Below are 24147 nucleotides of genomic sequence, written 5' to 3'. Positions count from 1 at the left end.
GTAAAATTTAGCAATATATCTTGCCCTATTGCATAATAGATATATTGTTAGCATAGAGAAACATTTAAAAAGTAACAGCTTCAAAGGACTATAATTTGTTACTTTGATGGAAAGTCTAGCCTTGATGATCTGATATGAGTATCTCCTGTTAACCCTGGTCTTTGTTTTGGAGGAAATGTATCATACCCTTTAAATCTCCTCTTGGGAAAGACTAATTTTGTAAGAATTTTAGAATTTCTTGAGTAGGAAAGTTGGAAATGACTATTAAGTTACCATTAGTCAGGTTTGGACTTAATATAAAATTTTTTTTAACACAATCACCTAGTTAGACTCTATAGGGATTTACTCTTTGTGTTTGATTATTATATAATGGTAGAAGCTTTGGTGCAGGGTCACTGTACAATGCCCAGGTGTGAGGTATGGAGGTAGAGCTTTCTTCTTATAGCTCTTATTTCTATTAAGCATGCAGGGTAGGATTCCTATATGCCTATGTGGAAGCACAATGAATCTTGCATTATGTTTCTATTATATTTATTTATAATCCCATAGTAAAATTTTTAGCTTAGAAAGCTCATTTTCCTTTATTAACATATGACCATGTCTAGGGAACTTGATCCCTTGGAATGAAATATGAGGACTCTGCAATACAAACATGCATGCAGAAAACATTCATTTATTAAATGAATGCAGAAAAAAATATACTCTAAATGTAGTCAACAGCTTTGGATATAGAATCATCAAGACTGTTCTTTCTTTCTCCACTCAAACCAAAAGCCAGTTATCTAGTAGGGAAAATTTTCCTGAAGTTTTGACATTTTCCAGCAGACATATCTACTTACCACACTTATGACTTCTTATTATGCCCAGCTGTTCCTATCATTTCTTTTTATAAAAATATTTTAAAGTTTTTTATATAGGCAAAATAGACATGATTCAAAATTCAGAAGGTTAAAAACAGAATATGCAGTGAATGTTTTTTCTTTTACTCTGTTCCCTAGCCAGTCATTCTGTTTTCTGGAAGCAACCATAGTTACTAGATATTTGGATATCCTTTCAGTGATATTCTGTGTACATATACAAGCAAATGTTTGTGTGTGTTTATATATAATTTTTAACATAAATGGTAACATGTCCTTTTTTCCCCCTACTTTGAGATGTCCATTTTAGAGTTATATAATAATTTATGTAATATCTCCTACCAACTAGTATATAGATTATTTCTCCTCTTTTGCTGTTCTAAACTGTGCTGCAATGAATAGCCTTATACATACATATATGAGTATCTAAAAGAGGAATTGCTGGGTCAAAGGGTGTGCTTTTATAATTTGTTGGTCTTTTCTGCTAGACTTTACTACTCCTTACTTTTCTTAACATGATTTTGTCTTTTTGCCTCAGTACCTTTGTATGTCATGTGCTTCTGCCTACAATATTTGCTGTGTGGTCCCTCTTTCTTTAGGATCCAGCTCAATGCTAACACTCTCCAGGAAAGTCTCTTGATAATTCATTTCAGTTCATGGTGTTCCCTTGCTTTTCATAACACTTATATGCTCTTTCTACTTTCATGTACAGCCTAGTTTAGTATATTTGCCTTGAACTTCCCAAAACAGCTTTTTTTAGTTTTTTCAAAATCAGTTTTTATTATAATTAATGTTTTAACACGATGGGTAAATAAATTACTGAAACATTATTTTTATACTTGCTATTCTTCTTGACATTATAGATAATATAAAAGATCTTTGTAGATAACAAATAGATATTTTATATTTAAACAATTTAGTTTTTCTAGCTAGGAATTTTGCTATTGAATATCTTTTTGTGTGTGTTTGTAAACACATTCTTTTTTGTTATTTTCTCTTTTTGGCATTTTTGTATTGAGGAAACTTAGCCTTGATTGGTGCCAAATATTGGATAGGAATAGCTAAATTTAATTTACTTTGGTTTTGCAGATATTTTGGCCAAAACATTAACAAATTCTTTTGTGCATGTTAAAGATATTTTAAATATGAACAGAACCTAAAATTCTAGTGTGTCCTAGGTATTTTAGAGGAAGTTTATTCTTTTTTTTTTTTTTTTTTGTCTTTTTCCGTGTCCGGCAATGGATCGCAACCCTCAGTGTTGCCCCCGTACCGGACCGGGGACCGGCAACGGGATTGCAACCCTCGGTGTTGCTCCCGCGCCTCGCTCAGCCAGTGAGCGGGAACCGGTCTGTATGTGGGATCCGAACCCTCGGGCGGGAGCGCCGCCGCGCTTCCCAAGCGGCACACTATCCAGTGCGCCACCGGGCCGGCCCTAGAGGAAGTTTATTCTAAATGATAAAACTTGGTCTTTGCCATTTTATAGATTACGTACTGGCAGTGCCAAAATGCAGAGAATTGTGAATAATGCACAGGTGTACATCACAACTATGCATGTTGTGGCATCACACAGTACTTATGTGTGTCTGTATTCTGTAATGTTTGTTTCATTATTTGGAATGTCTGCTTTCACACTCAAGCAGGTGCAAGGTAACATTTTCTTTGATCCTTTTTTTATTGGACCATTTCTTTGTCTTTAAGATTTGGGTAAATTTTGTTTTTCTTCATTGTGCCAAAAATTGTTGTGAGGACAGAGTTGCCCCCATGTTCCCTACACATTGTGCTTCAGCAGTGTTCTTCTTTCTCAGCCCCCCATTTAGAAAGGCCCTTTTAGGCTTTCTGTTTTTGCAGTGTGCTCTACAACGATGATTGCTTACGACATCTTTTTGACACGGATTTTCTGTTGCTCTTTCTGTGGACATTAAGAAGGGGTTAATCTTTATCTGAGGTCACACATAAAAGTGAAGATTAAGTAACAGTGTTAAAATTGGAGCCACCTTTGTTTCCCTCTGTTGTCTTTTCTTTCTTCTGGCCTGTCACAAGAACACCTGTTGGTTCTTCATAAATCTGTTTTCTGACTAATTCACAAACAACTGTTTTGGTGACATTGCTGGAATATGTATGCAAAACATAAACACTACACCAGAATGTGAGATATGATTACAACACAACAGAAACCTAAGTTGACTAAGAGGAAATTCTGAAGCCCAGATTGTATAATTGGGAAATAATTGAAAAGATAACTGAAATTTGCCGAATTTAACATACCAAATAATATTCAGGCTTTCAGATAAGTCAACGAAATGATATATCTAAATGTTTAAAAATGGAATTGTAAATGTCTGTTTAGTCAGAATTAGAAAAATTCCCAGTCTTAGAAGAAGCAGAGACTGTTTTCTGGTAAATTTCACAAGTTGAAACAAACCCATACCCTACCTTTGTTGAACAGCTGAGTGTTCAGTGATCTCACATAGGTTAAAGAAAATGTGTTTTACTGGTATAGGAAACACTGTAAAATAATATATTTTGATAACAAGAAAAGAATCATGATGTGGTTGGAAACATTCATTAATGTACAGTAGTCAGATTGTTTTCTTTAGAAGGGATGGGTGTGTGTTCACCTCATGAAGATGTAAATTGGTATAAACTTCAAGGTACTGGTTTTCATGATACATTTTAGAAAAATTATGACTTAGATATTAGATTATTTTGAAGAGAAAATGAATCTTTTTCGTATGTGATAGAATTTGAGATGTTATAACCTAAAATACTGATCTTAGCTTTGAGTCACGAAAAAAATGGATGTTCTGTTGAATAAATTTAGAGCGCCTCCTTAGACGTATATGGTACCAACTTTGAATGCTTCTGACTGAATTTTTCCATTTATATTCACATGAGCCTTAGAAGAAATACTTGAACATATATTGATATTTGGTTGCTGAATAGTTTAGAAAAAGCTATGGTGAAATGCTAAGGTGACTTCTGACTTTAAGTTCCACTGATTAGGGAGATTGTTTTCATAATTTAAAATTTCCAGGAAAAATTTCAAGAAAAGGCAGAAAATACAATTGGCAGAAAATACAAATAAAATCTGGTTGAAAGAGATTTTGTTTCTGGAACCACTGCCTGGAAGAAGGGTGGAAGTTTTGACTCTTAAGACCATACTAGAAAAACCTAACAATTTAGAAGATTGAAGGGAACCTTCCCTGCCGGCAAAATGTAGACAGAAATCTTTTTTGTTATTGTTTTATGAAAGTACATTACATATTATCATTGCTTGATTTATTTTATCTAAATAAGTCTCCCCAGACCTTCCAACTGTACCAGTTTCGTTTTCTGTCCACCTTCATTCCTCTTCACTTAGTTTCCTGCCTGAATATAGTATAAGAAGTAACCTAAGACTATGTTATATAAATTCAAGTTTTAGGATAAAGCATAATTATATATGAGTCAGTGCATTTGTAAAAAATATTTATTTATTTAAAAGATGTCTTTTGAATCAGAGATTAGGATGCAAGATTAGAATGTTAGACATCTTTAGGGGCCGGCCCGTGGCTCACTCGGGAGAGTGTGGTGCTGATAACACCAAGGCCACGAGTTCGGATCCCATATAGGGATGGCCGGTTTGCTCACTGGGTGAGTGTGGTGCTGACAACACCAAGTCAAGGGTTAAGATCCCCTTACCGGTCATCTTTAAAAAAAAAAAAAAAAAAAGAATGTTAGACATGTTTAACTCTTTAGGTAAAGTTTTTCTTCCTTCCAGCCAGTTTTTAAAAATTAGTATCTTTCAGTCTAAGGAGTTAAATTCCTTATTTCTTATACAGTAGTGGTAGTTTACACCTAGTTTTCTGGTGAAGGTAAGATGTGAAATTTTAACGTTTGAGCATCTTCTAGGGAAGCCATTCAGAGTCCATCCAAGAGATGTGGGTTTTAGTCCCAGCTGTGTTACTCTTTTGTTGTAGGACTTTAGGCAAGTCACATGCCTCCTATTTTGCCCCTCAGTTTTCTCATCTCTAAACTGAGGAGGTCAGTTAGGAGATCACTGTAAGTCCAATTAGCTCTAAGATTCATGGTTTTCAAACTTACTTTTAAGTAGTAGGATTCATTCTTGAAGAGGAATTTTATGTATCACATGTGGTACTTCGTGAGGATCAGGGGTAAGGAAGCCTGGCTGTGCTCATGACCATAGCGCTGCAGTCCTTCCCAACGCTTTGTCCTCTGCTTGTATGGCTGAATGGGAAGAGCATCCCCAGTGATGAGTGTTTCTTTTTGCTTCAAGGGGCTATCAGCAGCAGGATGCCCACGAATTCATGCGCTACCTTCTGGACCACCTACACTTGGAACTCCAGGGCGGTTTCAATGGTGTTTCCCGCTCAGCAATTCTGCAGGAGAATTCTACTCTGTCTGCAAGTAACAAATGTTGCATGTAAGATTTCATTTCCTTTTGTTTTTTTATGAGAACCTCAGACACTTCTCTTGGTGTTACTGTGTGTTAGGTTTATAATGGAAGGTGGAAGGGTTTCCTGGATGTTTGCTGAGACTTTTGTGCACTTGAACTTTGTGAACAAGAGGACTAGCATGTGCTTCTTGCATCAAGACCAGAGGCATCTCGTATTTGCTTCTTGGTGTAGTTCTGACTGTTATTATTTGATATAGATTTTTTTAAACTTGAAAAATAGTGAAAATATTTGTTCAATTTAAAAGATTTTCCTCCAAATGTATTAAATAATGGTAAGACACTTAATTTTCATATACCAAAATAATTATATTTGTTCACTAAACACAAAAGCTTAAAACATTTTGAATGTGAAGTTTCCTAAAGCTCCATTTTGGACTTGAATTTTCCTAAAGTCTCTCTGTTCTTTAATGGAATTGATGCATTTTTAAGTTCTCAGAATTTTTTCTTGCCTCTGAATAGGAACAAAACAAATCTTTTGGATTGCTTTCCCATGTACTAATAGCCCAGAATATAAGTTGATATCAGAATGTTTATTTTGCTTGAGGAAGGGATGATTTACTGTTATTTCTGCCTGGGTTTCTGTCAGTTGTAGTCACCTTTTCAAATTTTTTGAAAAGTTTTTGTCAGTATTAATCTATACAGGAAAGGGATTCACAAGAAGATAAACTAAAGAAAAGAGTAAATAATATATAGGGGTTGCTGCAGTATTTCCTGGCAGTCCATAAATCTAGTTTAGTAAGACTTGGTCTTTTTAATGACAAAGCAGCCTCATATCTAGTCTGGCAGTATCAGAGAAGGGCAATGTAAATTGCCATACTTCTCGAAATGGCTGTCCTCCAGGTCCTAGTAGCTGTGATTCCCATTAGAATCCAATATAGAAAGGGAAGGGCCTGTGACCTGGTAGAATTGTTCTTCCTGCTATCACCAAATTAAAAATAGTATTGAATGGAAAATTGTTTTGTACTTTATCATGGTATATTCATACACAAATGATATTTAACTAGGCTTTATCTAGGACAGTCTGTGTAAAGTGAGAGGGGATGTGTCTTTATTATTTTGCAAGATGCCCAGGGCACTCCTGTGGAATTACATTGTATAATACTCATAGAACGTCCTTTTAGTACCTAATTAGTTTCCAGAATTAATCCATACCCTTTCATGACATTTTGAAAAGTAGTAATTGCAAGTTCCATTAGAGAGTTAGGGACAGAAAGAAAAAATTTATTATCAAATATCAAAAATTCAGATTTCCTTTTATTACCACCCGTGCATTGAAGGACGCATTTCAGGATCTAAGGATATCTGCTAAAACTAGAAAACAGTCTTCCTTGCAATATCGGTGTTTATTAGTACAAACACAACCACCTCTACTGGAGATGGGGGTGGTGTGGTAGGGTGGCAGAAATAAATGGCAGATGTGTTCTTTGACTATATAGAGCATCATTAGTGCCAGTGTAAAGGATCCTAGCAGCAGAAGAGCCTGTCCAGGTAGCCAATATTTAAACACTCTTGCTGTGCAATTATAATAAATGAAATAGTGATTTTGAAATTTGTGAATCTTGTTTTAAGTCATGGTACACCTAAACTTAATGCCATACACGTCAGATGGTCAAAACTTGATTAGTGTCCATTTCTCAGAGGAAGCGATTATAAAGGAAGAACCACACTGAGTTTCAATGTACTGCTGTTTAATGAAGTAGTTTCCATGTTAATTAAAAGCATCCTTGGATGTGAACATCACATGAAAGGATAAGTCATAGTTCCTTCATTTTCAATAGATATTTTTATGGCATGTCCTTTGTTTATAACACCTAATACCTGAAATGGCCATAATGTCCTATAGTTCCTAGTGTATCTTCTTTTTAAAAAAAAAAACAGCAAAAAAAAAAAACCTTACTAAAGCCAGTATGTCTTCGAACATCAGTTTAAAAATAATAAAGTCTATTTATTTTGTCAGTAAGGGAAGGCCTTTCCTAGAAACGGAATCAAACTTTTCAAATAAAAGAATTGCTTGGGTAGGTTTTGTCTGCTTCATCATTGCAGTAGGTTTAATTTGGAGTGGCTCAAACTACAGTTCAGTGTATTAGGACTAATTAATGGCAAGTAACAGAAACTACCTCAAATAACTATTAGCAAAAAAGAACATTTACTGGCTCAAGTAACTGCATAAGTGTACAAAGGCTAATACACAAGTGTTCATTATACTGCTATTAATGATAGAAAACAATTGAAACCACTGAATATCCATTAATATTATATTGGTTAAATTAAGAGGGGAACATAGTGTTAAGGAACAGATGCTCAGGCCAGACCAGCTGTGTGACCTTGGGCCAAGTTACTTAAGATCTGGGCCCCAGCTTTCTTGTCTGCAAAGTGGAGATAGCAGTTTCTACCTTAAAGAGCTGTCGTGAGAATTAGTTGATTCAGTAAATGGAAAGTACATAGAATGGAGCCTGCATGAAGTGCGTGCTACATAAGTACCTGCTGCTCACACTCACTGGTACTCTTTCTTGGTTGTTCTTGTATCCACTGTACATCCACACTGTGAAAACAATGTGTTGCTGTCAGAAAGAACGAGGTAGATGTTCAGGATATATACTAAGTGAAGAAAATAAAAGCAAGAAGCAGGTGTAATCTGACTTCATGCTAATAAAATAGTGGCAAACACTTCAAGTGCTTTATTTTCGGTGAGCACTCTTCTGAAAGCACTTTACACATATAACTCATTTCATCTTCACACCAGTCCTCTGAGGTAGGTACTCCTTCTGTTACTCCATCTGATGGAGCAGAACACAGCGAGGTTAGGTAACATTAGGAAAGTTGTCTTTTTCCTGTTCTTAAAGTGGTATATTCTTGATCTCCACAGGAAATTATTTATGGTATTGTTTTTAAGCTAGCTTTTTTTTTTAAAAAGCCTGTTGACAGTAACATCTAGTAGTTTCAATTGTTAAGACATAGCTCCAGCAGTAATTACTAAATCTGCATGAAATTTTTTACCTCCTTTTCCCTAAATCTGAAAGATGACTATCTGAAAATCTAAAACTATCTCAAATTGAGGATGTTGTTCAAAGTCAAGTAATTGCACGAATCCCCTGTAGTATGAGATGCCTTACCAAAAATTCAAATACAAGGCAGTCCTCTCTTAATTGAGGGATATATCAGGAGAGGAGTGGAAGGGGCCATCTTGCCCTGTGTTTAGTCATATATGTGATTTGTCTGTTATAATAGCAGATGGCCAGTGTTAATTCTGGAGAAAGTAGTGGGATTGGAAGAGATTTGGGGGAGGCCAGAGGCTTAAACCTTTTATTTAGTATACGTCTATATAGCTTTGTTTTTGTGTTATTTTTTAATTTAAGTAGATATAAATGCTAAACATATTCCTCCAAAGAGAGTCACATATATAGGGGATTTAACAGATACATATGTTAGTTTTTTAGATGTCAGAGACAGTTTTTAACTGCTTTTTTTTTTTTTTAATGTGATTTTCTTTAGAAATGGAGCATCTACTGTTGTCACGGCTATATTTGGAGGTATTCTCCAAAATGAGGTTAACTGCCTCATATGTGGGACAGAATCTAGAAAATTTGATCCATTCCTAGGTAAGACATATTTGGCATGTGGATATATATTTTATTAAAATAATGTAATGTTTCCTTTGAAAAATAAGACAGTAAAGAGAGAAATCTTTAGAAATATGTCAGTTTTTGAAATTGTTTGAGTATAAACTCTTTAACAACTCTGTTTTCCTATCTCCTTTTCAGACCTTTCATTAGATATCCCAAGTCAGTTCAGAGGTAAGCGCTCTAAGAATCAAGAAAATGGACCAGTTTGTTCATTACGAGGTAAAGATATTTTAATGTTCTAAAATTCTCTTTATTTCTTTTAATAGCTGAATGGATTTATAAGCTCCATCTATATATGTGCTGTGTGGTTGATATCATTAATAAATTTTTAGTGTAACTTAACAAAAGTCAAACCTGAATGTCTTCCTACCCTCCCAAGTTCCACTTAAGAATGTCTGCCACAAGATATTAGGTGATGCATAAAATATTTTTCACCTTTCTCTTATTTTTAATACTGGCTTTAAAATTGAAGGTCTAGGGCTGGCCCCGTGGCGCACTCGGGAGAGTGCGGGGCTGGGAGCACAGCGACGCTCCTGCCACAGGTTCGGATCCTATATAGGACTGGCCGGTGCGCTCACTGGCTGAGCGCGGTGGGGCGACACCACACCAAGGGTTGTGATCCCCTTACCGGTCACGAAAAAGACCAAAAAAAAAAAAAAAATTGAAGGTCTATAACAAAAATTTTTCTGATCAAATGGAACAATTTATTCTATGGGTATCCCCCTAATATATATAGGGAGAAGGAATACTCAGCAAAGTTTTATAAATTATGGTATTATTTATTCTTTTGTATGACTAATAGTTTGAGAAATCTATTAATGATAAAACTATTGTCTAAGCCTAAGGCCCTGCTTTTAATTGCATGACTATTAAAATACAGATTTACTTTGGGAGATTTTGAACAAAATTTTTCCTTGATGAGTATTACCTACTTTGATCAAGGCAAAAGACCTTATTTCAGATTTTATCCTTGACTGTAAGTGTACAGACAGATCACCATTAAAATGACTAATTGTTCTTGCTAGGATAGAAAGAGGACTTGGTCTGTACTCTATCATTAAGTGACTTTATACTGAAGCTAATAATTTCCACCCTGAATTGTATGTTCACTAAAAGTCATTATGTGCTCACAAAAAATAATTATTAAAAGTAAATATATAGGGCTGAGCCCGTGGCGCACTCGGGAGAGTGCAGTGCTGGGAGTGCAGCAGCGCTCCCACTGTGGGTTCGGATCCTATATAGGGATGACCGGTGCGCTCACAGCGCTCACTGGCTGAGCGCGGTATGGCCAGTCTCAAAAAGGACAAAAAAAAAAAAAGTAAATATATATACACACACATCTTTTTTTAAAAAAACAAAGTACACTGTCCACTGTGGTAACCACAAGTCACATGTGGCTATTAAAATTTAAATTAAAATAAAATGTAAATTCAGTTGCTTAGTCACACTAGCCACATTCTAAGTGCTCAGTAACCACATGTGGCTAGTATCTATTATATTAGACAACACTGACCTAGAATCAAATTATCCTAGTAGAAATGTAATTTCTGTTGGGGAAGGGACAGGCTTCCCTGTGTTACTGGTATTCTAGGCATTGTGAGGCTTTGGCTTGTTAAAAGCAGCAGCAGAGGGCTGGACCCATGGCTCACTTGGGAGAGTGCGACGCTGGTAGCGCCGAGGCCGCGGGTTCGGATCCTACATAGGGATGGCCGGTGCGCTCACTGGCTGAGTGTGGTGCAGACCACACCATGCCGAGGGTTGCGATCCCCTTACCGGTAAAAAAAAAAAAAAAAAAGGCAGCAGCAGAGGTCTTCCTTGTGGCACTGTTGCTCAGGTAGTTTCTGGAAATCCCTTAGGGGATGACTCATAAATACTGGACTGAGGAGCAACTCTGTATATGGAAACATTTTATAGATGCTTTTAGTTTGTTCCCCACCTAACCACCCAACCAGTGTTGGTGGTCTTCTTTTAACAGGAGTACAGAAGAAATTTAAGGAAGCCCCATCCACTCCACTTTGTCCCAAAATACATGGCTACATTTCTCCAAAACTGTTTTTGGTCTATTTGAGGTTAAAGAAATATCAATATACTTGAATCATATGTCAGATCATTTTCTCTTTATATCTAGGGCATGTGAATTCATGTAACTTAATCCTAAAACAAACATCATCTGATCATTTAAAGGTAAATCAGTGAGAATTAAATTATTAAAGGAATTAGATAGCCTCAAACTATATAATTGAGATTGGATTATGACTTCATTTTGTAAATTCTTCAATAAGAACAGTAATACTGACATTAGTAAAAAATAACTGGTCCTCAGTATAAATATATGGATATGTATCTGAACAATACTTTCTGATGTTTAATAAAACCCAGTAAATCCAGATGGTTTTTGGTTAGAAGACCCAGAGACACTAGTTTGTTCAGGCTTCTTCCCTTCCTTTCTTGTGCATTGTATTCCCCAATTCTGAGTTGGTTATATACATGGTTCTTATTGCCTTCCATAAATTACCTATTCCTGAGGACTTTAATACCGAACAGTTTCCTTTCGAGACCATCCAGGAGTGTGTGTGACATAACTTAGGTGGTTGATTGGTACCATAAACAAGAAAAATGGCACATGGCATTTGCCTCACACCCCAGATAGTGTTTTTCTTGGCAAAGACTCATTGAAATCTGATGTGATTGGTATTAGCCTCAGGGAGCCCAGACCATCCCAAGGAGCTTAGATTTGGACTGAAAACATGTTTCGATATTCTCAGCTGGCTTTCCTCTGAATTCTCAGACTTGATTTTTATATTGTTATAGAGCTTACTGCTGGCTTAAACAAGTAGATGATAGGGCCTGGTAATTCCTCATTCTCTTTTTGTTTACCACTCTTATCAGTTAAGGCCACTTCTTTTCTAGGGCATCCAGAGTGTAATGAAATTTAGTTGACTAATACGCGTTTCTGTATTAACTGGAGATGGAGATGTGTGATTACCTGATAAGTCTTCTACATGCTTTGAGTCCACTTTGCAAGAACTACCTGCATGCTTTTTGGACCTGTAATTGTTATCTTAGTTTTCATTTAAAAAGGAGAGGTGATGGTGAGAAAGACCCCTGGGATTTGCAGTTATTTAACTAAAAGTATGCATATTTTACAAAAGGCTAAAATAACTGCAGTTCCAAAAAAAGGAAAAGTACATCAAAATGGAGAGAAATATAGCTTGATCTCCTTTATATTATAGATCAGAGTCCTAAATAAAATACTAGCAAATAGAATCCAGAAGTGCACTAAAACAGTAACACAAAGACATCAAGTAGTGCAAGACTGATTTAATATTAGAAAATATAATTTCAATAATTATAATTCCAGTAATGCAAGACTGATTTAATATCAGAAGAAATAATTTATTAGAAAACAAATCAAAATGCCCAAATATGTTCTGATAAAATTCCAAATCCTGGGGCCGGCCCATGGCTCACTCGTGGGAATGCGGTGCTGATAACACCAAGGCCACGGGTTCAGATCCCATATAGGGATGGCCGGTTAGGTTAGCTCACTGGGTGAGCGTGGTGCTGACAACACCAAGTCAAGGGTTAAGATCCCCTTACCAGTCATCTTTCTAAAAAAAATAAATAAATAAATAAAAATAAAATAAGATAAAATTCCAAATCCATTACTGATTAAAAGAAGAAAAAAACTTTTATTAAGCTAGGCGTAGAAATGTTGTTAACGTGATGAGGATCATCAAAAGCTGTCAATGATCATAATTGATGGTGAAACACTAACAATTTTCCATTAAAATCAGGAAAAAGGCACACGTCCTGCTCCTGACAATATCACTCAACCCTCTTCTGGAGGAACAAGACATAGACAAGGAAAAGAAACAGGAATAAATCATGGAAAAGGAAAGACCAAATTATCAACATTTGCACATGAATTGATTACATACCTAGAAACTTTCAAGAGAATCAGTCGGAAAGTTATGAAAAGAATTTTTAAACAGTTGTTGTCTCTGGAGAGCAGGGCTGGGAAAGAGACCTGGTTTTCTAAAACTCCTCAATTTTTAATAAAATTTATGGTATTTTTTTAAGGCAAGTCAAGTGAAGCAGTGGGAGTGAATTTTTTTTAAAAAATTAAACAGAGGTATTACTTTGATAAATAAGTTCTAAACGTGGAGTTCAAAAGTTTAGTGAGTTGGCCAAATAGAAAATAAATAGGCAAAAAAAAAAATTGCTTTTCTGTACGTATAGAAGATCCTATTCACAGTAGCAACAAAAACCTCAATGTTCTTTAGGATATATTTAATAAAAAATATTCAAGACCTAAATGAAGAAAATAATAAAACTTCATAAAAGGACAGATAAAAGCCTAAACAGAGCTGTATCATATTCTTGGATAGGAAGATCCAATATGGTAGAGATGTCAGTTTTTTCCCAAATTACTCCCGAAATTTATTCTAATTTGTTCAAAAGTTCCTCTGTAAGAAATTCTCAAGCTAAAGAAGTTTTTTAAATGAAGATAAGGAAGCAGGATAGAGATGGGGTGCAAAACATCCCAGAAGTACTAAAAAAACAGATGCTGGTGCAAAAATGTATGTATAGGAATTTATTGTATGGCAAAGAAAAAAAATCAGTGGGGAAAATAAGAAACAATGTTAGTGTAAATGAAAATCAGTTTGGGAAAACATCAGTTTCATCCCTACTGTATATCTTTTCTGAAATTAACTCAAGGTTTCAAGATTTAAATATGTTCATTGCAGAATTCGTGGAAAATTAAAACACAAAGAGTAACATAAACATCCCTTATAAGCCCACCATCCAGATATATCATAAAGAATTTTATATTTAGGGCCTGCCCCATAGCTCACTCAGGAGAGTGTGGTGCTGATAGCGCTAAGGCCGCGGGTTCAGGTCCTATGTAGGGATGGCTGGTGTGCTCACTGGCTGCATGTGGTGCAGACAACACCAAGCTGAGGGTTCCAATCCCCTTACTGGTCAAAAAAAGAATTTTACATTTAAAAATTGTGATTTAAACGTTGTCTTATAAAAACAGTTGGAGCTTCCCACCTACCTCACATACTAAGGTGCACAGCCTGCCACACTCACTCTCCTGATGGCCCGGCATCCAGCTCACCTTGTGTCCTCACCGTGCCTCTGGCCAAGACTTCACCAAAATGTCCTCTCAAATGTAACACACCATGGAAACCATGATGTTTATGTTTCACCAATTTGCCAGGGATAAAGGCTACTTAACAGAGGAGGAGCTGAGAGTACTTATGGAAAAGGAGTTCCTCTGGCTGTGGACAAAATAATGAAGGCCCTGTACCAGTGCAAAGAGGAGAAAGTGAGCTTCCAGAGCTACTTTTCGCTAATTGCAGGCCTCACCATTGCGTGCAATGACTATTTTGTAGTACACATAAAGCAGAAGGGAAAAAAGTAGGCAGAATTGATGAGAGTTTTCCCAAAGGGCTGCTGAAGGAATGTGTCCTACAGCTCCCCCTGCATAAGGATTTCATGAGCAGTTCAGGACCCTTAGAGAATGTACAAATACAGTCCATCTCCCATTTGAGGAGCAAAGAAAGAAAAGGTAAATAAATGCCAGGTAAGCTTTTGATTCTTATATTGTTTGCATCCTCCTGCCCTCAATAAAGTTCTTTTTTACTTCCTAAATAAATAAATAAATAGCAAGTTGGAGCTTTATAAGAAGTCTTAAAGTTGGGGAGTATCAGTTCTCCAATTTTATTGTTCTTCTTCAATATCGAATCGGCTATTCTGGGTCTTTTGCCTTTCCATATAAATTTAGAATCATTTTATCAGTATCCACAAAGTAATTTGCTTTGATATTAGTTGGGATTGCACTGACTCTACAGATCAGATTGGGAAGAACTGACATCTCAACAATATTTAGTCTTCCTGTCCATGAACACAGGATGTCTTTCCATTTGTTTTTTAAAATTTCTTCCCTCAGTGTTTTGTAGTTTTCAGGTACAAATCATTTGTTTTTTTTAATCTTTAGGATTTTCTATGTATAAGATCATGTCATCTGTGAACAAAGATACTTTTACTTTATCCATTCCATTTTGAATCCCCTTTATTTCTTTTTCTTGACTAATCACTCTGGATAAAACTTCTAATAGAAATGACAAAAGCAGGCATCTTTGTCTTCTTCCTGATTTTAGGGGAAAAGCTTTGTCTTTCACCATGCAGTGTGATGTTCACTGTGGGTTCTTCATATATGGCGTTTATTATGTTGAAGTTCTCTCTTCCTGGTTTGAGTGTTCAGACACTGACTTTAAATGTGGAAAATTCTGTTTTTCTTTACTCCTTCCTCCTCATACCCCTGCCACGACCACAACTTTTTACGTGATGCAACAAACACTTGCTGATGAAAGCTCCCATGATTTCAGCTACAGAGCATACAAGCAACGATAGTGATCAGTCTAAAGGGATTCATATTACTAGCTAGTCTTGGGTGTAGTCAGTGCTCTTTATAGGTAGAGACATGGAACTTGGGAGGCCCCTAAGGACAGGATCACTATATTTGCAAGTTTGGTTTTAGTGTTTGAGGCTTGTTACAGGAAAACAATAAAACAACATACCCTTTCCTAGGAACCATCTTTGACATAAAATACCAACTTGGCAATGTATTCATGGACTCTATTAGGATAAAATTGAAGAAAAAAGGGTCACTGTCTGCTGGAGGTTGGGAAAGGCTCAAAGAAAGAAGTGAGTTTAGTTGAGAGGAGGCAGGGGTAGGATGCACTTTCCAGGTTTTGGGATCAGGGAACAAAGGCATATTGAAGAACGCATGGCCTCAGTGACCCATGCTCTCCTGTCCAGTATCTGGCCCACCTGTAAGCCCTGCTTGGCCTTGTCCCCCCTAACTTCCCCTGAAGGGGCTCTTTCTGATACTCTAATGGAAGCTCTGGCTAACTATGACCTGGAAACACTGAGTACAGAGACAATGTTTCTTTTCCTTACATAGCCAGGTTTCTGCTTGCTACCCAACTTTTCAAACTCATGTATTGTTTAAAGATACATACATGTATCTATATGGTCTATAAAGGCAAGCAAAGAAATGATTAACACAAAAGTCAGGATAATGGCTACTTCTGGGGGATGGAAGGGTAACTGTGATTGGGAAGAGGCATACAGGAAGTGTCTAACAGGGCTGCTGCATGTGGCTGCACAGGCTGTCCACTACACAGCTCTACGAGATGCCATTCACTGAAGCTCTGGCTACACAAGTATTGGGAAGAAGCCATTTTTTGCCCTGAGTAGTGGGTACATAGGCATTCATATCTTTTCTACAGAACAATAACATTTTATATAGATTTGTGAATATGTGATTGATTGCTTCAGGAGTTGGCAAACTTTTTCTGTAAATATTTTAGGCTTTGCAGCACATAAGGTCTCAGCCCCAACCACTCCATTCTGCTATTGTAGTATAAAAAGCAGCCAGACAATATGTAAACAAATAGGTATGGCTGTGTTCCAACAAAACTTTATTTACAAAACCAGGTGGCTAGCTGGATTTGGTTTAGGGCTGTAGTTTACGAACCCCCAGGTTACAATTAATTTCTAAAAGAAAAAAAAATGTAGCTGTGGTTTATCTAGGGGACTAAGAGTAGAGAGTCTGGACAAAGGATTCATTGGAGGTTTAACAGAAGATAAGATTGATAACATTGTCTTCTGTAATCTGTTTATTTTTAAATTAGTTATGATTGTGAAAATGTTTGATCTAAATTTGACTCTTTTCTATGAGCGTGGGGCTTTGTCCTTTGTAATGTAACATATTGAGAGAAAATTGCTATTGAAATTTCGATTTCAGCAGGAAACCATTTTTATCAGAATTATCCACAATTATCCTAATTCTTTCATTAATAATAAAACCAACAATAACATCACCTGTCATTAATTGATCATCACCAGATGTCAGGTATGATGCCAGATGTTTTACACATGTTATTTCTCTGTCTCACAACAGTTCTTCAAAGTAGGAATTCTTTTTTTGTCTCTAGTTTGCAACTGAGAAAGTTGACTTTTCTAAGGTCATATAGCTAATAAAGCTGAGATTAAAACCTTAGGTCATTCAGTTTCAAAGTCAGTCTTTTTTCTACGGCACACTGCCTTTATAAATGGCATCTTGTTTTAACACTGACAAAATTAATTTGGTTTTAGATTGTCTTCGCAGTTTTACTGACTTAGAAGAACTTGATGAGACAGAGTTATATATGTGCCATAAATGCAAAAAGAAACAAAAATCCACAAAAAAGTTTTGGATTCAAAAACTACCCAAGGTAAGTACTGAATTTTAAGTTATGATGCAATTTCAAGGGGAAAATGTTTGACTGGTAAGACAAATTATTTTTATAACTTTAGGCTAGTGAACAACTGTTCTGTATTGGTCCCTAAGGTTTTCAGTAAAAGCTAAACCCTTTATGAGAATGCATAAGGTATGTGTGGGAGAAAGCAATATCAAGGGTCAAAAGAAAAACTGATACCTAAAATATTATTTGAGACACATTAGTATCAAACTTTGAAAGGTAAATTAAGTGTTTGTTCACAATCTTTGTCCTTATCTCTGTCATCCAGGTGCTATGCTTACATTTGAAAAGATTTCACTGGACAGCATATTTAAGAAACAAAGTTGATACATATGTAGAATTTCCGCTGAGAGGCCTAGACATGAAATGCTACTTACTAGAGGTAAGGTGTGATTACTTTTTTAGCATATTGAAAAGATGGCTCTTCAATAAAAGTAAGTCTTCACGCACAGAGCATAGAGGTCATTGAGGTAGGAGACGCCAATGTCATTGACTACTGCTCCTAACTCAGTCCTGGGGATGCCTTCTCCCTTGTTCTATAGCCTGAGAACAGTGGCCCAGAGAACTGCCTGTATGACCTCGCTGCTGTGGTGGTGCACCATGGTTCTGGGTGAGTATGTCAGCGGCTTCTTGTGGTTGGGAATACCTGGTGGCCAATGCAGTGGAGACCTGCACTTTTGCACACTCTTGATAATTCTCCCCAAACCTCCAAAAAAATGGCTTCAGATATGTTAATGTGGGTGAACAGAACTTTCCTTCAATTTTGGTAATGGAAGAGTATTCCTGAGAAAATGTGAAACATTAAAAGGAGGCACATAAAAGCAAAATGGAGAATGGTTCATTTGAGCCCAGCATTGAGAATGCAATTTATTTGTCCACAGAATCCTGAGCTGTCTTTACTCCAAAGTTGCTGAAATTTTCTTTGCCAGTTAAAATTTAAATGGAGGGAAAATGAAAAATTATTTGGGATAATTTTACTCCATATCATCTACTTTAAAGATTCACTTTTCTTTTTTTCTTCTTCTTCTTCCCCTGAAAGTTTGTATATATACCCTCTGATTTCTGGACTGGTTGAGAGTGGCTATTTTACCTTTGAACTTGGGCAAAACAATATCCATGTTGAAAATCCTTTTTCTTCTTAACTTTGTAGACATTGCTCCACTGACTTTACCATTTATATAGTGACAAATCGAGTACAAGTCTGATTCCTCACTTTTTTATAGGCAACCTGTTTTTTTCTCTTTGGAAATTTGTAGGATCCTCCGTCTTTGGATTTAAATATCATCAGATGTATTCCTGTTTGGTAGTTGGTAGGGACACTTTTAGTTTGGAGTCTTCAGCTCATGGAAATGTGGTTACTGTGTTCCACCCTATTTTCTCTTCTTGAACCCCTATTAAATGTATAGTGAATTTCCTGGGTCTATCTTCCACATATCTTAGTGATTCTTTAGTTTTTGTTTTTTTTTTTTTTCCTGGCTTGCTGGTCCAGGGATCTGAACTCGTGATCTTGGTGTTATAAGGCTGTGCTCTAACCAACTGAGCTAACCAGCCAGCCCGTTAATGATTTCTATTCCTTTGTTTCCAAAGACTACCATGGCCTATTTTTCCAAATCACCAATTTGGGTTTCATTTTTATCCAAATTGAGGATTAGTACCTCTATAAAAATTTTCTATTGTGGCAGTCACATTTTCCTGAGAACGCTTTTTCATGACAGCCTACTCTTATTTTATGGTTGCAGTATCCTCTTGAAACTCTTGGTACTAATTAAAATTTTTTTATTCTCTTTGGTATTCTGAATTCAATTCCTCAGTGGTTAATTACTTGTTCTTCCTGGCATTTCTCTTTCATGCTATTTCTTTCCCCTTAAGAATTTGATTTTTGGTTGTTTATTCAGAATCATAATAAATGATGAGATTGATCATTATTGGTAAATAAAGATTTTTCTAGCCATTATGAAGGTCTCTGTTCTGTCTGCAAGCCTTTCTTCTGACTGGGAAGGCTGACTGTAGAGTTCCATGTGTGATTGGGTGGGTCACACTGAGAAAAGCCTGATGACTAAAGGATCAGGGAAGCGGCTTCCCCTGAAAGCAGATTACTTTCTTAAGCTCAGTTTTTTTCCCCCAGGTTCTGATGGGATATCTGGTAACTGTTTTCCACATTTATGTAGGCCTTGACCTATGCTTGTTGAGAGTTCCTCAGCTCTGTTTCGTTTCTCCATTAATCCAGTGCCATCTGCTTTATGTGTTTGTATTCTTTCTTGTCTTCCAGTGTCAATATATTCCTTGTCCTTTTGAGGGGTTTGGAGGAAGGCAAACACATGAGCTCAATCAACCATCTTAAAAGTCTCTAGTATTTATTCTGCATCTAACAAATATATGGCTGCACAGATCCTTTTGTGGTTCCTGCAGTCTTTTCTTTGATCTTTTGCCTTTTCCTTACAGGGTCGGTTCTGGACATTACACGGCATATGCAACTCACGAAGGTCGCTGGTTCCATTTCAATGACAGTACTGTAACACTGACTGATGAAGAGACCGTTGTGAAGGCAAAGGCCTACATCCTTTTTTACGTGGAACGCCAGGCCAAAGCTGGATCAGATAAACTTTAATACCTCTTCTAAATCATTATTAATCAACTGCCTGGACAAACATTTCCAATTTTCCATAAATACTTGATCCAAGATTTAATTTCATTATGCACTTTTCAATTTCCTATTTTGGGTTTAGTTTTGTCAATGGTAGTGACTTATTGAACATGGGCACCAACTAATTTTTTGTCGTTGTTGTTCTACCAGAAAACCTCAGCAGACATTTTGATTTGCTGCTTTAGTTGTAATAATTCAATTTTTATATGTAGTTTCAAGAACTTAGTTCTATTTGACTTTTTTATATTAATGTTTTCAGTTCTCACTTTGAGGCACATTTACATCAATGCTTTTGTTACTCTCACATGCTGAAAGCAAGATGTGTTCCTGATTGTGAAGAGTGACATAACTGCCTGCTGCCTTTTCACAGCTGTAATGGAGATCAGGTTGACTCTTAAATCAAGGATCATGTGTGCACATAATTTGTGGCCCACAGGATTTCAGTGACTGCTTCGTAATCATTCTTTTTGCCTGTAAAAGATAACTGAGAAGGCATCACTAAGTAGACCAGGTAAATTGCTGCTCTTGGTGTCTCTCAAGGCTGTTCAGCAGCTCTAACTAAATAAATTTGTTGGTTCAGTTGTATCTGCACTGCAGATTCAAGAATTACTCCATTTGGGGCCGGCCCGGTGGCACACTGCTACAGTGCGCCGCTTGGGAGCATGGCAGCGCTCCCACCGAGGGTTCGGATCCCACATACAGACCAGCTGCTCACTGGCTGGGTGAGGTGCGGGCGTGACACCGAGGGTTGCGATCCGTTGCCGGTCACAAAAAAAGACAAAAAGGAACAACAAAAAAAAGAATTACTCCATTTGTTGTTTTTTGCCTTTTGGGGTATTTTTTATGTTTTCATGGGGGAGATAGGATGGGAGTACAGACCAAATACATTTAGTGTTTTAAAAATTCTGTGACTGAGCTACATGGTAAAGGTGTTACCTAGAGAGATAAAACCATGGGTTATGCTTGCCTTTTTGAATCAGCATCTAATTCCCTCTTTAGTTGGAGCACTGGGAAGAACAGCATGTGCACTTTAGACTTGCTTCTTAGTTACCCGTCTGAGGAGATGCGAACCTCCAGAGTTTATTCTGACTATCAGGGTCGGTTCTGTATCCACCGACACTACAGGCATCACTGTGGGGTCTGCTTCCATGGAAGGAAAGTAGAGTTTTTGCTGTTTTGGATTTTAACAACTGTTATTGGCCTATCCTGATACCAGCTCAAGTTGAAAATATTCTCACTTTGAATAAGTAGAAGTTTTATTCTTGAAATTAGTCGTATGTTCTAAAATTATTTATGAAAAATAGGTATATGCAGTATTTAAGTTTAACTCAAATTGAAATTTGGAACCAAAATCCCATTTAAAGACGACAGTTGTGATCTCTACAAGTGTTCTTAGCCAGTCCTTTGATTTTGGGGTGGTGGTAGCATCACATGCAAATTATTGAGAACAGAAACTCCAAAACAGGCCTGAAGCCATTCATAGGGCCATACACTGTTTTCATTTCATCTCTTGTCCCAATTATCATTTTCCTCTTCTCAATTCTTTACAAAGGACACAATTTATTTATATGCAGTATTTAAGTTTAACTCAAATTGAAATTTGGAACCAAAATCCCATTTAAAGACGACAGTTGTGATCTCTACAAGTGTTCTTAGCCAGTCCTTTGATTTTGGGGTGGTGGTAGCATCACATGCAAATTATTGAGAACAGAAACTCCAAAACAGGCCTGAAGCCATTCATAGGGCCATACACTGTTTTCATTTCATCTCTTGTCCCAATTATCATTTTCCTCTTCTCAATTCTTTACAAAGGACACAATGTATTTCATGTTTAGCCAGCCAACGAGATTCTTTGATAATCTTTTTTCAACTTAAAAAAAAAAAAAAGGTAGACTTTTAAGTGTGTGAACATGAAAGTCTGAAAGGCTTTTCCCCCAGGTCAGATATTTGAAGTTTCAGGAGGAGGAGCAGATGTGGTTCCATTTTAATATTAGCTGGATAAACCCCATATTTCCTTAGAGCAGTATGTATCTGCAAGATAAACACTTAAACACAAGGAGCAAATCACAATTATGTTTAAACTGGTATCATCTAATGCAATGGCCACTAACCACATGTATTTATTTAAATTTAAATTAAAAATCAGTTCCTTAGCCACACTAGCTACATTTTAAGTGCTCAGTACCCACATATGGCATAGGATAGTGCAGGTTTTAGGACACTGCCAACAACAGGTAGAGTTCTCTTGGGCAACGCTGGTCTAAATTTTCACTGTAGAAAACAAAGCTTTGCCATCATGTTTAAGTCTTACACTTAGAATCAGAGAGTCCTAAAGATAATTAGGAGGGAAATGTGTATTTAAAGTAGTTTACACTGCTAAATATTAGGTTGTATTATATGAAATTGTGATATTTGACTTATTGATCTACAAAAATGAGTTTCACGTGATTTGATCTAATATAGCAGCACATTAACATCGCATCTAATTGAACCTGAAGTGTGAGTCTCCTTTGATCTTGTTAAGGATCTCTTATGAATCCAGGCTCTCCTGCTAACAAGGCAGATGGCTATAACTTAACTTGTAACACTTGCACTTAGATCTTCAGGCTCTAAATGGGCAGCTGTTAATGACTTAAACAATAAAGACTTGGACAGTGTTGATGTTGGTGAGAAAAGCTGTCTTTTTATACCAAATGGAACTTAGCAACAGACTGGACTACTTTGTTGGGGAAAGTGATCTTAAGAGATGGACACATCTCTTTGAATTTTTGTAGTGTCTTGCTTGCTTCATTTTATTTAAGTAGAAATGTTTGAACGGTATCATGAAGCCTCTTTGGAAAAGTGATTGGATCCACCTGAATCGTACACTTGAACACCAGTGATGTAAATGTGCCTATTTGTATTTAAAATTTAACTGTGTAGCCTTATCACACCTGTTTTAAAAGCTGATCTTTTTGTGCTCTTCAGGGTTTTTTCCCCTTGTGCCATGTTGTCTCTAGCACGTATGTAGCTTCTCACTCTGAGAGCTTATGCTGAGGCAGGGCCTTACGTCAAGTCACATGGCTCCTTGGAACAATAAAACTTTCTCAGAAGGCCTCCCACACAGATGGGTGATAGAAACAGTTTGTGGCAACACAACTCTCTCTCCATGGTGGAGAAACCTTTGCTTATCCACTGTATTCTACTCAGTGTATAGTGATGACAAATGTAATAGAATTAAACCAGTAAAGTGTACTGGCCCTGGTTAAGTGTTAAATGTGTATCTCACCTGTGGAAACTTCTCAGCAACTTGGTTTCTGGGGTTGGGGTCATATTTATTTTTTAAAAAGAGAAACCTCTCCTTCATTGGTTTCATGTACATCAGTCTATTTAGATATACTTATCCCACTTCAATCTCCATTGTCCCCTCAACTCTCTCATGTACCTTCTGATGCTGAAGTGGCCTCTTCGCCTGGGCCTTGGAAAAGCTCCTGGGCAAAGTCTTTTCCTGCAGCCAGGGCATTGGTCCCAGGTGACTTCGGTGTAGCCACAGGAATGTGCCTACAGTACAGGAAGAAGTGGGCATGTGGTGTCTGTAGTCCAAGGTCTCTGCATCTCATCTCTGGGAGCAGCACCTGCCCCCTCAGGTGTGAGTGTGTTGATGGACTCCAGACTGCCTTCCACGAGTGTTGGTTATGCCATGATGTAATTATTTGCCATTAAAACCTAGTCTGTATGATGCCAAGAGGACTGTTTAATTGCTCAAGTGACTGATTCTTTTCAGTTGTAATCACATCCCTTTTCCGCTTCACCAAACTGAACTGTTTCATGGAAAGCATCATTAAAGATCTGTTCCCTTTCCTTTTGACAGTTTTTTCTGAACACCTCTTGGTGGAGCCACATAAATTATGAAGTATTTAAGCTGTGGGCCTTAGTCAGCAAGTAGCAAATTCTTATAGTCCTCATGATTTGGAGCAGCTGTTGTAGCTGGGCTGGGATGTGTGACCTGTATCGACCTGCAAGGTGGTGGCTGGGAGGAGATCCTTTGGTGCCTGTGGTCACATGCCTGAGGTCCCACTCACCTGTGCCCAATGAAATCATCCCCAGTGTCTCCTTGTGACTTCCTCTCCTTCAGAGCTAGACTCTACCCCAAGGAACCAGTTTTGGGCTCTGAGCAAAGGATACTGGTCATCTTTTAATGTAAAACAGGCAAATAAGTGCTATTAAAAAAAAAATTTTTTTTTTTTTGTCTTTTTTCATGTCCGGCAAC

At 37.0% G+C, this 24147-nt stretch overlaps 1 protein-coding gene and 1 pseudogene across 3 annotated transcripts in view; both read left to right on the top strand.

Annotated features, from left to right (window-relative positions):
* The window catches only part of USP3 (ubiquitin specific peptidase 3), an 83179-nt gene extending 62696 nt beyond the window's left edge, over nucleotides 1–20483 (top strand). For all 3 annotated transcript variants that reach the window (XM_008568864.1, XM_008568862.1, XM_008568863.1), the window contains 7 exons: nucleotides 5134–5280; nucleotides 8806–8912; nucleotides 9075–9155; nucleotides 17109–17227; nucleotides 17523–17636; nucleotides 17797–17864; nucleotides 19697–20483. In XM_008568864.1, coding sequence (XP_008567086.1) covers nucleotides 5134–5280; nucleotides 8806–8912; nucleotides 9075–9155; nucleotides 17109–17227; nucleotides 17523–17636; nucleotides 17797–17864; nucleotides 19697–19862 — 802 coding nt within the window. In that variant the 3' untranslated portion in view covers nucleotides 19863–20483. The remainder of the gene's footprint in view (nucleotides 1–5133; nucleotides 5281–8805; nucleotides 8913–9074; nucleotides 9156–17108; nucleotides 17228–17522; nucleotides 17637–17796; nucleotides 17865–19696) is intronic.
* Nucleotides 14102–14367, top strand: LOC103587413 (annotated as a pseudogene).
* Nucleotides 20484–24147: the final 3664 nt, after the last annotated feature.

Source organism: Galeopterus variegatus, unplaced genomic scaffold (assembly GCF_000696425.1).
Source record: "Galeopterus variegatus unplaced genomic scaffold, G_variegatus-3.0.2 Scaffold448, whole genome shotgun sequence".
Lineage (NCBI taxonomy): Eukaryota > Metazoa > Chordata > Mammalia > Dermoptera > Cynocephalidae > Galeopterus > Galeopterus variegatus.
This window is presented reverse-complemented; position numbering and strand designations above follow the sequence as displayed.